This window comes from Vigna unguiculata, chromosome 3 (genome assembly GCF_004118075.2).
Source record: "Vigna unguiculata cultivar IT97K-499-35 chromosome 3, ASM411807v1, whole genome shotgun sequence".
In the NCBI taxonomy this organism is placed as follows: domain Eukaryota; kingdom Viridiplantae; phylum Streptophyta; class Magnoliopsida; order Fabales; family Fabaceae; genus Vigna; species Vigna unguiculata.
In genome coordinates, this window is record NC_040281.1 from 52951618 (window position 1) to 52967107 (window position 15490).

General features: G+C 29.1%; 1 protein-coding gene across 2 annotated transcripts; it reads left to right on the plus strand.

Moving 5' to 3' along the window:
- Positions 1–10888: 10888 nt before the first annotated feature.
- LOC114179601 (calcium-dependent protein kinase 10-like) lies at positions 10889–13924 on the plus strand. Of its 2 annotated transcripts, XM_028066007.1 has the most exons (7): positions 10895–11713; positions 11863–12006; positions 12114–12266; positions 12504–12619; positions 12732–12899; positions 13160–13390; positions 13481–13924. In XM_028066007.1, exons 1-7 carry the CDS (start codon positions 11086–11088, stop codon positions 13652–13654), a joined length of 1614 nt encoding a protein of 537 aa, XP_027921808.1. In that variant the 5' UTR covers positions 10895–11085; the 3' UTR covers positions 13655–13924. The 2 variants fall into 2 exon arrangements, with proteins under 2 accessions (XP_027921809.1, XP_027921808.1); XM_028066008.1 differs by lacking the exon at positions 11863–12006 and having other exon boundaries at positions 10889–11713.
- The last annotated feature ends 1566 nt before the right edge of the window (positions 13925–15490 follow it).

Here is a 15490-nt window from a genome sequence, read left to right on the forward strand (position 1 = left end):
CTTATTTCTTATACTCTTGTAATACGAGCGTTGTGAAGTTTGAGTAGAATTATTATTTTTGAGAGTGTGGATACTCGGGTCAAAGGACATGGAAGAGTTGTTTATGTGTTTTCTTGTGTTTATTTTATTTATCTATTAATAAAGTGATTTTCGGGGGTTTTTCCCAATATTGGTATCAAAGCCAAGGTCATGAGTTCGATTCCTAGTGCACAATTGTTAAGGGGGAGATTGTTGTGGGTTGCACAATTATCACGTGGCGAAGCCCAGGTGGACCAAGTCACAATCCAAGAGTGGGATTCCTAGTAGGACAATTGTTGAGGGGAAGATTGTTGCATGTGGCATCAATTGTCTTGTGACAGGGGCTAAGTGGCCAGGTTACAATCGAATCGTGACGCTTTGGTTGTTACACTATTAAGTAAAAAGAGTCGCGCACTGACTATTAACTATAATTTTTGGCCTAGTGGTAAGCGCTCGATCATAACAACCATTTACTTAGAATTCACACAGTGAGTAAATGCTCACCTAGGGACTCCCAAGTCAGTGAACACTTAACTTAGAATTCGCCCAGGGAACAATTGCTCACCCAACAACTTTGCATAATTTTGTAGAATATGATTATGCATAATCTTGCATTCCCAAATTAGTTCTAAACATCCCCAAGAACCTTTACAAATGTCATGCACATATCAAACACAAATTTATCACAACTATCAATATCAATTGATCTCACGTGCATTAAGAAACATCAAGCATTTCTAAACAAGCATAATTAAACCTAAATTCCATGGTTTCACACATCACATATCCCTCCACAACTCATATACTACAACAAATCACAGTACAATCATACAATTTATAATTCAGACATATTTATAACTTAAAAATAATATAATTAGCTTCTTTTACATGTTATCATGCTTAAACAACTATATAAAAGCCAAATACCTCTAACTCCACAAGGTGTTCTATCCACACATAGAAACATACAAGAACGATCAAGACATATCACATGCAACATAAAACAGAATTATACCAAAAGAGGGTTGAAACTTAACTTACGCGAACGGAGAAACTGATCGGTCCAAATTGAAGAGCTTGCCGCGAGGATAACTCCTACGGTCTCGGTTCTTCTTCAATCAAATTATCAGAGAAAAAAAACTCATATAGAAAAGTTAGAGAACTTTAGTAAAGTGGTTTCTAGATGGATTGTGTATTTGAACATAATGATTTTTTTTATAATAATTTTATTCATACTAGATCCTTTTATTATTAAAAACAACTGAATCTGGCTATTTTTAAATCACTATCACTTATAAAATATCATTTCATAAAATTAAAAGAAAATATTATATATATATATATATATATTATATAATTTGCTTAATAATTTTTATCTAATAATAAGTGTTGAATTCAAGATCGGCTAAGTCAGTAAACAATGTTTTATATGAAAGTGGAATTAATTTATATTATCATGTAAGAAAATTATATGATTTGTAATAAAAGTCACAGTCAAGTTAGCAGGATGGTGATGATGAATTATATTTTAAAAATCTACTATGTGAATTCAATAAAATAGATTAGAATTATAATGGAAATTATTTTAATTAGATAAATTATATTTGGATTGTTTTTTATTTTAATTTAAGTTAGATTAAATATTATTTTTATCATGTCCAATAATTTTATATTGTTTAGGAGTTGAGACATGGGATAATTTTAATTTTTTTATTTTTTAAAATACTTTTTAAGAATAAAATGGTGACGAAACATAAAGGCAAAACTCCCTTCCTTCTTCCATCATTCCATCTAAAATATATGTATTTGGATTTGAACAAGATTTGAACAAGATCATTTTTGTTTTAGCGAGAATTAATGTTTTGTTTATAGGTAAAAGCCGTGACAAAGCACTCCAACTAAAATATATGTATTTGGATCTGAACAAAATTCATTTATGTTTTAGTAGGTAACAAAAAGGTGATACAAAATTTTCTTTCTCTTTTTCTCCTAAATCATGAATATTACCGTTACAAAAATGCCTAGTAACCTTAACCTAACCTCCTGTGGAAAAACTGGACCTGTATGCATGGACAGAGTTTGTATTAAGTACATTGAATTTAAAATATAAAATATATGTATTTGGATTTCAACAAAATTTATTTCAAATCGTAATCCAACCAATAATAATTCAATTACTATAATGAGTTTCAACAATTACTGTCTTTCAAAATTCTTTACCCAAACAACATACTATGTCATAAACCATTTAATTTTTTTCAAAACAACTTATTACCCTCTTAAAATGCCTTGTCCGATCACAAAATTAAGTAGCAGTATAAATTTGAATTATTATAGATTAAATTTCACCATTTGAATCCTTTAACCACCCTTAATTAGCATTACTGAAATTATCAATTATCTTATGCTAAAATAAATGTTGCAAATGAATTTATTCTATTTATTAATATTATCAATATGTACAAAAAGAAAAAAAAGAAGAAAAAACTCTTTCTAGATGTATTTCTTCTACATTACTAAACAACAACACCGAACCGAATGTTTTATAATATAACTAACTATAATTTATATCGTTTTAATAGTTGTTAATATTTGATTAATATATTCATTTATTTAAATGTTAGTATTTTTATGAATAGTTTTAATTTGTTGTAAAACAATGATTTTTTTTATTAATTATATATATATATATATTATAAATGATATTCAAATATTTTATTATTAAAATATTGAATTATACGTAGATTTTTATTTTATACAAAATTGAATTTTTCTAAAACTTTTTCTCTGAACTTTATTTGTTATCTTTTTAAGAATCTGGTCGTCGAACGAAGATATGTATATGTTTTAGAAAGTCATAGAAGTCATGGTGGTCTCACTCGTTGGGTGAAATAAGGCTTATTGGATGAGTATGTAAAAAATGTTTTTGACAATATTATGTAGTAACCGAGTGGGTCATTCGTTATTATGTGGCATTTTAATGTTGAGTGATTCGTAAATTTAAATGATGTAAAAGAAATTAAAATAATGGACTTGAGAAAATAATTTATCCACGTAAAAAAAAAAACTTAAATATATTTTTAGACTTTTATTTTATCAGTCAATAGAGAGTTAGTTCTTGAAAAAAGGAATTATAATTTGGTTTACTAATATATAAAATTTTCATCCACTGAAATAACGTAGTGGTAGTATTGTAGTTGAAGTTAAACGAACTTATAGGTTTATAATTCGGCAAACTTATTGGTTAAAAGAAACTTATTGTCAGATTTTTAAAAAATTATGAATATGTAAATGTTCAGAAACCCAAATTTAAAATAAAAATAAAGTTGTATTTCAAATTATGATTTAAATTTAATTTTGTTCATCTCAACTAAAATGATGTTATGAAACACAATTTTATTACATTTTCATTTTTTTTTTTCAATTTTCTCAATATTGTGTTAGTAAACATGTTTTGGGTTATGTTTGATTTTCTTTTTCTTATGTATATAAAATCATGCTTTTATTATTTTTTCTTTAATCACGGACCAAAACTTGTGTTGGGTAAAAAATAAAGGCAATTATATGCTTATTAGTGTGTTAACTTAGTACTTGAAAATCAACCTCTGATAACAAATGCACTACTTGACCCAACAATTAACAATCAAATAACACCACATGATTGAGTTCTTTCTGATTGACCAAAAGGAAGAAAGGAAATCACATTTAATTGACCGTGACTTATATTTAATTATTATTTAACTAACTATAAATTTAGAAATCTTCAATCTTACAAAATTTTAATGATATGAAATTAATAATCACATTATTCTGCTAACTAAAAATTTAATAACAAAAATTCAATTAAAAAATATAAATTTATTAAGTATCAATCATAAAAATTTATTAAATACTTGAAAATTTTAAAGCTTATAAAAAAATTAAAAATATAATTAAGTCTAAAGCATTATATTAATTTTCAATTAGTAATAAAAGCTCCATTTTAATTATTTATAATATTTTTATTTATTTTTTCCTTCCTCGGAATAACAGTGAATTTTCAGTGATTTTAAGGATATTGTAGTTGGTACTTTTGAAAAGAAGAGTTGAATGCAATGAATTTTTTCTATACTCTCTCCACCAACTGTGATGGAAGAAACCGACTTCAGCCTAAACATAGTTGGAATAGAGAGTAAGAGACTCTCACTTCGCAAACTCATGACTCACTTTCAAAAGATTCTATCTTGTACTTAATATCCATCATCTCAAAATACTTTTATAACAATGAATTTAAGTAAGGTTTAAAAAGAATAAAGATATTTTCGTCCAATTTTTTTTATTCATTTTTAACCCATCATTTTAATCATCTTTCAATTGTTATATTACACTATTGAAAAAATTAAAACAAAAAATTAAAGAATGATTAAAATAATAAATTAAAGTGAGTTAAAAAATTAGATCAAAATATTATTATACTTAAAACAAACAAACAAACAGTGTGAAAACATGTTAACAAGTATTAACACAATTTTAAAGAAAAAGTAAAAAACAAAAAATATATAATAAAGTCAGGTTATAGCACAACTTTAGGCAGATGAAAATATTGAAACTAAAATATATTGTGGAGAGCGACTTGAAAATCAAGAACCATACTCATAATTTAAAAAGTAAATTATGCATTTCATACATTTAATATAAAATTGCACAATTTTCATAAATTTATCTTTGAAATTCATCACACACTTTACATTATTTGTCTTTGAAATGAATTTTATAACATTTTTTTTTATACTTTTGTTATTATCATAACCATCGATGTACAAAATATGCACATAAAATAAGATGTATCTTAGACAACATTAATGATGAATCTTAAAGTTTAAATTGTATTCGATATATAAAGATATATAAATATGTGAATACTATAAAAAGTAATTTATTTTTGAAGCTATTTTAATTTGGAAAATATTGAATTAAATCATAAGAAAAAATTATGAAAGGTTTTAAAGTTGTGTTTTCACCCAAAATCCTTAACACATATTAGGATTTACTCCCAATCTATTATTTTAATACTTATTATCCTACCACTTTTGTTTATAAATATTGATATTTCTTTTCTATCCTTATTTATTCATTTGGGAATATAATAGATTTGGGAATATAATAGAGAGAATAATTTTAAATAGATTTTGTTTTATATATATATATATATATATATATATATATATATATATATATATATATATATAAATGAAGGTTGATCATGCAAAATTAGTGTAAATAAAAGAAAGAAATAAGTTAGAGTGTATAAGAGGAGCTATAACATAATTGAGGTAGAACTTAGTTACATACACTAACCATATAATAAAATGAAAAAAATAGGGTATTAATTCCAAATAAAATATTATAGAGTTAATAGAAATTAACTTTATTTCCTCCTAGTAATTCACCATTGCTCTAGAAACACATTTCTTAGTGTGACCGCTTGATCTGCCTCTTGCTTGAAGTTTGACTTGCATGAATCCCCTTTTTCTATCTCTATCATCAAGATTTTGCTTATGCACATTTTAATCATCGTTGTAGCAAAAATGCATGAGCATGTAGTATGTAACTACCATAAGACCAGAGAAAAACTCATATCATGTGTTGACCTGTACAACAGCTATAGAACAATGTATAAGTTTGCAAAGAAGTTTAAGGCCAAGAGCCACCATGCTTTCCGCAAGATTACATGCACCACTCAAGATATGCAACCTGACTCAAAATGGAATTACAAATAGATACATACAAATATAATTCATTCAAGATAACATGATATCATTTCTAAGCCTTCTTAACATTACTAATATATTCTTATCAGATTTCGTCAAACAATCTCTGAGGTGGATTGACTGAAATGTTGACATGTGATCGAACTTTAAATAATTAAGTAGAGAAAATTCATCTAAAAAAATTATTTGATCTCAAGTTAATAATAAATTTTTAAGTGAATATATGCGAGTAATAATCTAAGATGATTATAGTTCTTATGGTGACTAATATTTATAGCTTTTTTAGCCATAAAAATAACATATAAATATTATTATTGGGTTTTGTTATATCGTAAATGAATTATATCTTTTTATTAAGTATAAATTAATATATCTCTTATATATTATATTTCCCTTATTTTAGGGTAGTTAATATATTTTATGGATTTCGTAATAAGATCATTAGCATTTTAGACCTTTTTGGACCCGATAAAATATAATAAGATTATTAAATGAACGAGTTTGCACTTTATTTTCAGCCTATGATCGAGTTGTACTTGAGTTTACAATGTTCAGACATTTATCGTCACAATTTTTTATGTTTAATTTATACTCTTTTTTTCCAAGTTAGCCACGTTTTTAAACTCTTATATAGTCGCATTTTAGGAAACTTAGTTTATAATAAGATTTTTTCGAGTTTGTCACATTTTTTAATGCTCATGCTTGGATTTACCAAGTAGTCAAATATTTCAAGGTCATGTTCGAATTTTTCCACGTTTAATCACATTTTTTGACACTTATGTCTATTGAGTGATTGCAAAATACATAATATAACAATATCTAAAAAAAGGAATTTTATTAATATTAATGTTTAATTTGTCTTGTTAAAACATTGCCTATCAAAACTCAACTTAGGGATAAAATCTAGCTAAAGAAAAAGAGTACACATATCCTCAAATGTAACATCCTTGTAGTACATCTTTAAATTCATGACATTTCATGTCCACCATATTAGGTTGCCACCAAAATCTTCAAGCTTGTGTGTTCCATTATAGAGTACATCATTTATGCGGTAAGGATCCCTTTTAGGTGATAAATTTCTTCCAAATTTGTCTCTTCTTGCTTTTCCAAGTTTACGCCTCATAATGTCATATTTGTGAAAGACTTATTCCTTTAATCACATATTGTACCGTTGTGCTACAATTTGTTTTGCTATTTCCTCTTGTATTCAAGCTTTTCTTTTTTCTATTCATGTATGGAATCCAAACGAAGTTGTTGATCCTCTTCGTTGTGCTTCTCACCAAAATGTTGTCTTCTTCATGACATCTCGACAAATTTTAATAACAAGTGATTTTTTTTTTAATAATTTTAAATAAATTATTAGGTATGGATCAATAAATCACAAATAAATAAAATAACATAATTATAAATTTAATAAGATTATCGGTAAATGAATTAAATAACATAATTAAAAATATAATAAAAATGACCAGATGCAAAATAAAAAATAATTTAATTGACATAAATAAAGTAAATAAAAAACACTAATACATAAATTAAATTATACAAATATAAATTTAATAAAAAGGACCGATTCATAATTATATATAAGTCAACTAATATAAATATAAAATCAATAAAAAAATTAATAGACAACTGAAGATAAATTATATAACATAATTATGAATGAATAAGCATGAAGATTATATAAAAAAAATCAAATAATGTCATTATCCCTTTAACTTTTTATGGTCAAACTTCAAAAAAGAATATATAAGTTATAGTATTAAATATCAGATAGAAAAAAGTTAAAAGAAAAAGAAAAAAGACAAAGAAAATAAATATAGTAAATAAAGAGAGATGATATAGAAAAAAGATGGAACAATAGTAAAGAACAATGATGGAGAGAAAAAAAAAGTTGAAGAAATAAAAAGTAGAGAATAATGCACTTACAACAATTTTTCCTTCTTTTTCTTTTTAATATTATATATATATATATATATATATATATATATATATATATATATCATGCCACGTTGTTCATAAAAAATGTTAATAAAACAAATTAATTTCTTAAACCAGATTATAACTGATCATATGTAGTGCATATACCTTTTTTTAATAAAATAATGTTAAAAAATGCATTAATGTATTACATTAAATTAAATTTAAATAGGCATCTTCAATGCATATATAATTTTTGTAATATTGTTATTGTTATTGTTAAATGATTTTTTTTTCAAAATGTTTTTTGTATATTCAGCTTTTGGTAAGCAATATTACAAAATAGTATTTCCATGGATTATCAGAGTAAGATGTTGAATTTGTTTAATTATTAAATTTTAATTAACAAATTTATGAGTGAGATTAAAAGTATAATAAAAATCAGTGAATTGTATCTAGCAAACATGAAACATAAACTTTTTTAACACATTAAAGTTTCTACAGAGGGTTCTATTTACCATAAATTTTGAGTTTATCCTATATTTAATAGTTTCACATTAATTAAAAATTAGGGTTTAAAATAATTTAAAATTACTCATCCTTTTAATTTTTAAAACATTTTAAAAAAATAAAATTATGACGAAATTTTACATTTTAAAACGATCGCTTTTATTTTTTAAAATATTTTTGAAAAATAAAATTATGACGAAATTTTACATTTTAAAACGATCGAATGCATGTTGGTTGATACGTATTTTAAAAAATAAATAATTTTATGTCACGATTTTATTAATATTTTATAACACTAAACTTTTTGCAATAAATTTTAAAAAAATAAGAATCATAAACTATATTTATAAGTTGGAAAAGAAGTTCTTATTCCTTTGAAGGTATACAAAATTGCCTGATATAAAGTTGGGCTTTACAACACAAGCGGATCATTAAAATTGACCCAACAGATTTCTTTTGGCACTCTCTTAAATACCCAAAAAAAATTATTTTGTGGTTAAAAATGACCTTTGAATTGTGCAATCTGAATAAAAATTTCATTTTCAGTTTATACAATGTATTGTTTTTTTTACTTTTAAATTGTGCAATTCATTTTTTTTCTTCAAATTATACAATTTGGAAGTCAACCCTTAATCAGTTTTCTAGGTCCATCAATCTTATCTATTGGCTTACTTTCTTTAAATCCAAACTCTTTATTTGCACAAATTTACGCATTCATGAACACCGTGCACGCGTACAATGAGCCGATACCGTAAATTTAAATTTTCGTAGGAAAAACTTAAATGGAACACACAAACTTAAAATAAATGCCTATGATATAATTTTCTAATTTGCAATTATAAATTCTATTTATTTGAAATAAACAGATGATCTAAACTAGAGTAACTTTTGAATGCATGTTATGATCCAACACAATGATGGTGTAACATGGGGTTTTAGGCTACTTTTGGTGTAACTTGAAAAGTAGAGAGGCATGAAAGTTCATAGATTAAAAATATGGGTTCTCCACATCATTATTCAACGTGCATTTGTTAGGTAACACATAATCTCATTCAAACATTCTCACACCACAATGCTATTTTAATATACATTTTTTCACACAACAAATTTTGAGATTACATTAAAGTTGTATACTCCACTTACTTGACGTAGAAATGATGAGAGGATAAATTTTCATATCTCTCGTTGTTCTTGCTTAGATGTGTAATTTTATTTTTTCTTTTACTTATTTAAATAAAAAAAATCCAATTTTTTATCATTCAATTTCATCGGAAATAAATAGTGCATTTCCTTTTATATTTTTTCTGTTCCCCTGGTTTTTGTCCTTGTGTTTTTCTTTTTTTTGACAAATCAAGTGAAACGTACTTTAAAATTGTCATATAGTTAAACTACAATTAAAATTTTCATTTAACTCTTCAAGAGAAATGCATTATTTTTTTTATGTATTTTCTCTTATTCTAGTGGACCAAGAATGTGACGTGATTGGTTATAAATTCAGGAGAGAAAGTTACTTAAACGGTTAAACTATATAAAGAATAGGAACTTCATTTTACCGTGTATGAATTGAATATTAAGAATTTGTCGACAAGGTTTAAAAGGAATAACTTTTCAGGGAAGAAAAACATTGCCTATTACACAGTAGCCAACACTTTATAACCTTTCGATGTAGAAAAAGCTAATCATATCCTTTTTTTTTTTTTTTCTATAGGAAAGGGGAAAACAAGTGATCATAATTTGTTGACTTTGGCATAGAAGGACTATTATTTTTGTCCAAGTGGGTCACATAGCTTTTATAAAATGCAATTAGAACAAACCTTTTGGATTTTAATTAACGTTGAGATATTGACCTTGTCAATAACAAACATCAGTTGGAAGCATTTGGTTGTTTTGTTTAAATATCACTGAAGAATCAATTGTTGTCGTGACAATTAATACAAGATTTTCAATGGTTGCCCTAAAGAATATGCAATGACGTTGGGAGAAAGAAAAGACCAGGACCAAGTCACAAAATTAGTGTGTAAGCGTGATAGGTGTTGCAATGTTTATTTATATCACTCATTTTTTTATGTAAACTTCAAGCTAACCAATCCAACAAATTAAGTTGGATCGAATGAAAACAGAACAAAAATTTGTCAACTTTTTTATACAAAATAAACTTGAATTTAATCTTCAAACGTTAAACCAAATGCAAACTATATGATTGCATCAACCCATGTTACTTGTAACTAAACATTTTGTTACCACAGCAAATAAAATAAACGGTAAGTATTTTTTTATAACACTTTATCATAACATGATTAATAAATTAGCATGTGAAATTTGAAAAAAAAAAAGAACAACATTGTATCTAAAAAGTGTGACGCAGAGGCCCCAACCAGCCAAAAGGCAATAATAGGTCCCATCCCAGCCTAACCCATCATACACTTTATACTTTATAAATTAAAATATAAATAATAAAAAAACATTTTCCAAGTGTCATTGCCCCACGCAATGATCCATGATAATCCAGCAAACATTGCTCTCCCAATTTTTCTGCTCAATTAAAAAAAAATGATTGAATGTATTTAAATTTGAGAGAAGTAATTGAACTAGAAATCAAAGACGGTTGATTTCCATGTTTGGAAAGTAAGAAATGAATTACGACAACCTGCGGCGTATACTGTTTATCCATAATGTGGAACCAATCCTTAAAACAACTAAGAGAATGATTTAATTTTGTTAAAACCAATAAATGCCATATCAGAGTCAAATAAGGTTCTCAGAGTCAAACACTTTCCAAGTGAAATAAAACTCCACTTTTCTTCCAACTCACCATCATCATCATCATCGTTGTTTTCGTCATCTTCCACCTTCTGCTTTTTTTCCGTTTCAGTTAGCCGGAGACATGGGGAACTGCAACGCGTGCGTGAGAGATGACGTGGCAGAGTCGAACCGCGTGAGGAAGAAGAAAACGAAGCCCAACCCTTACGCGGAGGAGGCGCTCCGTTCGGGGGTTCCGATCCGCGTGCTGAAGGACGTGACGTCACGGAGCCTCATCGGGGACAAGTACGTGATAGGTCGGGAGCTAGGTCGGGGGGAGTTCGGGATAACGTATCTGTGCACGGACCGGGAGACGAAGCAGGAGCTGGCCTGCAAGTCCATCTCCAAGCGCAAGCTCAGGACCGCCGTCGACGTGGAGGACGTGCGGCGCGAGGTCGCCATCATGTCCACGCTGCCGGACCACGCCAACGTCGTCAAGCTCAAAGCCAGTTACGAGGACCAGGAGAACGTTCACCTCGTCATGGAGCTCTGTGCCGGTGGCGAACTCTTTGACCGGATCGTCGCACGTGGCCACTACAGCGAGCGTGCGGCCGCGCACGTGGCCAGAACCATTGCCGAGGTCGTCAGAATGTGTCACGCCAATGGCGTCATGCATCGAGACCTTAAGCCCGAGAATTTCCTCTTTGCGAATAAGAAGGAGAATTCTGTACTCAAAGCTATTGATTTCGGTCTCTCCGTGTTTTTCAAACCTGGTACGCGAGTGAATGGGTATTAAAAACAGCTTCATGTTTAAGATTTGAAGTCGATGTTGGTAACTAAGTTGCGTGGTTCACGTGTGAGTTGATTTTTTTAGTTGGGTTGGGTGAAGTGTGCTGATGTTTTGTTTTGAATGAATGGACAGGGGAGAGATTTTCTGAGATTGTGGGGAGTCCTTACTACATGGCACCAGAGGTATTGAAGAGGAATTATGGGCCAGAAGTGGATGTGTGGAGTGCTGGGGTTATTCTTTATATTTTGTTGTGTGGGGTTCCTCCGTTTTGGGCAGGTGTGTGTTGTTTTTTCTTTTCTTATCGACAAATGTTGTTTGTTAATTTGGTGTTGTGTTTGTGTTTGTGTGTTTGAATTTTGTTGAAATGTTTTGGTTTGGTGTAGAGGACGAACGAGGGGTGGCTCTGGCGATTTTGAGGGGAGTGATTGACTTCAAGAGAGAACCGTGGCCTCAGATTTCGGACAGTGCTAAGAGCCTTGTGCGCCAAATGTTGGAGCCTGACCCCAAGAAGCGCTTGACGGCTGAACAGGTGCTTGGTAAGTACTTTATGGTTTGTGAAGCAAGATGGGATCAGAATGTTTAGGCTGCTCAAAATTTCCATGTACGTTGTTCTTTTGTTTTTGTTCCATAAGAGTATTCTCATTCTCTTCTGGACCCTTTCTTCCATTGCCCTCTCCTAAAAGAAAATAAGAATTTGGTGCTTATTTGATTCTAAAAGAATTACTTGGAAAGTTATGCTGCTAAATGTTTACCGTCCTTAAATATGTTTGCAGAACATCCCTGGTTGCAAAATGCAAAGAAAGCTTCAAATGTTCCGTTAGGAGACATTGTGAGGACGAGGCTTAAGCAGTTCTCTGTCATGAATAGATTCAAAAAGAGAGCACTTCGGGTTAGCATCTGTTTCAGTCTGTTCATAATTGTTAACTCAAGTTTGGTATGTATTGGAAGTATAAGGAAGTTGGAATGGTGGTGATTTGTGTTTCTTTGGATGAATGGTATAGGTAATTGCAGAGCACTTATCTGTTGAAGAGGTAGAAATCATCAAAGACATGTTTACATTGATGGATACCGACAAAGATGGGAAAGTAACATACGAGGAACTGAAGGCTGGGTTGCGGAAGGTTGGTTCACAATTGGCTGAACCTGAGATTAAGATGCTGATGGATGTGGTAAGCTTTTGTGTATACTATCTATATTGCTATTTCTCAGTATAATTCCACTTCTTAGAATGTCATTGCGATGGATTATTTAGTTACTGATCTAATTGAGCTCTTTGAAACCGTTTTCTGTTGCATGATTTCTTGGCAATCTATAAAAGGATAGACTAAATTTTAATTGAATTGTCATTTCCGGACTTTTGAATCGGAATGTTGATTTGCAATAATAAATTTGTGATTCGAGGATGTTTTCTATTCTGTCAATTGTTTAGGCCGATGTTGATGGGAATGGAGTACTTGACTACGGAGAGTTTGTAGCCGTGACAATTCACTTGCAAAGAATGGAGAATGATGAGCATTTTCGAAAAGCATTCATGTTTTTTGACAAAGACGGGAGTGGCTATATTGAGTTTGGGGAGCTTGAGACAGCATTGGTGGATGAGTCAGGAGAAAACGACACTGCTGTATTGAATGACATTATGCGTGAAGTTGACACTGACAAGGTTTGATTTTTTCTTAATATTTGTTCATTGAGTTGAGAACAATGATGTTACAAGCTGTAGTCCTACATTTATAATTTTGTGTTTACACAGGATGGTCGCATCAGTTACGAAGAGTTTGTAGCGATGATGAAAACTGGGACCGATTGGAGAAAAGCATCGAGACAGTATTCAAGGGAGAGATTCAAGAGCTTGAGCATAAATTTGATGAAGGATGGGTCACTTCAGCTTCATGACGGTATTAGTGGTCAAGCTGTGGTGGTTTGAGCGAGCAATTATTTCATTCTCCTTGAAAGCAAGAGAGTTTTGAAGTATAGAGATTTGGGTTGTTTGGATTTTTGAGTTGGATAGGGTGTTAGATGGATGAAGCTTGAAGCATAGTTAAGTTGTTTGATAGATTGTTTGCACAAGTTGCAGGAGCACGTGTTGGTTGTTGTCCTAAACATGTCACATCACATGTTCTTTGTATATCTTTGTCCCCCTGTTCGTGTTCCATAATTTCATTGGTAAATGTTATTTATCTAACTTATTTTGTGTCGGGTGTTTGTCTCCATGGCGCTGTCAATATCCCAGAATGTGAAGTGTCTGTAAAAGCAATTCAAATTTGTCCTACAAAAACATAGATATCCTGTGCCCGATTTTTTTTTATTGTTTAATTTTTATGTATATAAAACTGTGATGCATTTTAATAAATTCAAATACATTTCTCCTATTACTGTCTCTGATTTTTTTTTCGTTCATGTACTTTTCTTTAGATGCATTAATTATTAACCAATACACATAAGTTCTTTAGTCTCAGTTTGACACTAATATCGCTTGTCATATTTTTTTTTTCAAAACAATAAAATGATATCTTAACAATCAAAATTGTTTGTTTTAAAAATAAATTTTGTAGGTTATAGATTTGGCATCAAGGATACTTCTTGTATGTCCTAATATTTCATTAAGTTATGAAAAAATTATGACAGTAGGGTGTTCCAACTACCAATTTCTCAAATTCTCAAAATGAACAATGATATTTTCATAATTAAATTTTGATATTTTTTTCTTTCAATCTGGAATGACATCTTATTAGTGATTCTGAAATATAGAAAAGTAAGTATTGGAAAATAAGAAATCACTTAAAAAATGTCATATTAGATTATAAATTTTTTTTGTTAAAATTTAATTGTTAAAAAATTATTTTTCTTTTTAAAATATACTGAGAAAGATGTTGTAAGCTCTGTCAAAATTGGGCATACAAGCTAACTACTCCCTTGTTTAGGCCCAAACTGTACCGTAACATAAACAAATGGGTAAGCTTTAAAAGGCCCGTAAACTTACCTTGCCAGCCGACAGACTAACCTGCGACCTACAAATGAAAAATATAAACAAATAGAAAAAAAAAATTCAAATCAAGCATGATAATCATTTAAATAACAATATTTTTTAATTTAAAATCAACGAAATATGAAATTGAAAGTCTTTACGAACCAAATATCTTAACGAAAATTTTTAATGCACACCAGTACATAATATATTTGTTTGAACAAAATTCTTCAGAAAGTTCTAGAAATAAAATTTAAAAAATTCTCTATAAAATAAAATTAGTTTAAATAATTTATTTTATATAGTTTTTTTAAACTCTTATTTTTAATTTATGTATTCTTTAATTATAAATTATAATTTTTAGAAATATTAATGGAAAAACTTTTCAATGAAATGCGAAGGAAAATGAAAAATGGAAATGTGAAAACCTAACCTGGAGTGACCATAAATATCATTAGATTTCTGACATGCCCAACCCTAAGAGAAAAAAAAGAGGTTGTTTTAATGTTAGTTTTTAACTTTTATTTTCCAAATAATCTGTGGTTGCATTGCATGGAGAGATATTTATTTAGCGAATTCAATTTTTTAATCAGACATTACTGTTGGACGGGTTTTTCAAACTTTGCTTCAGATAAAGATTTATCTTAATTTTTTTTATCGCTGAGATAAAGAAAAAGGCTGTTGCAACAAGAATAAGCCCAGTAAGCAAAGCCCAAACGGTCCATACAGGATGGTCCTTCTTCTGTATTTTCTTTTTTACGTTTTTTTTTTAAAGTTTTTTTTTTTCGAAAGTAG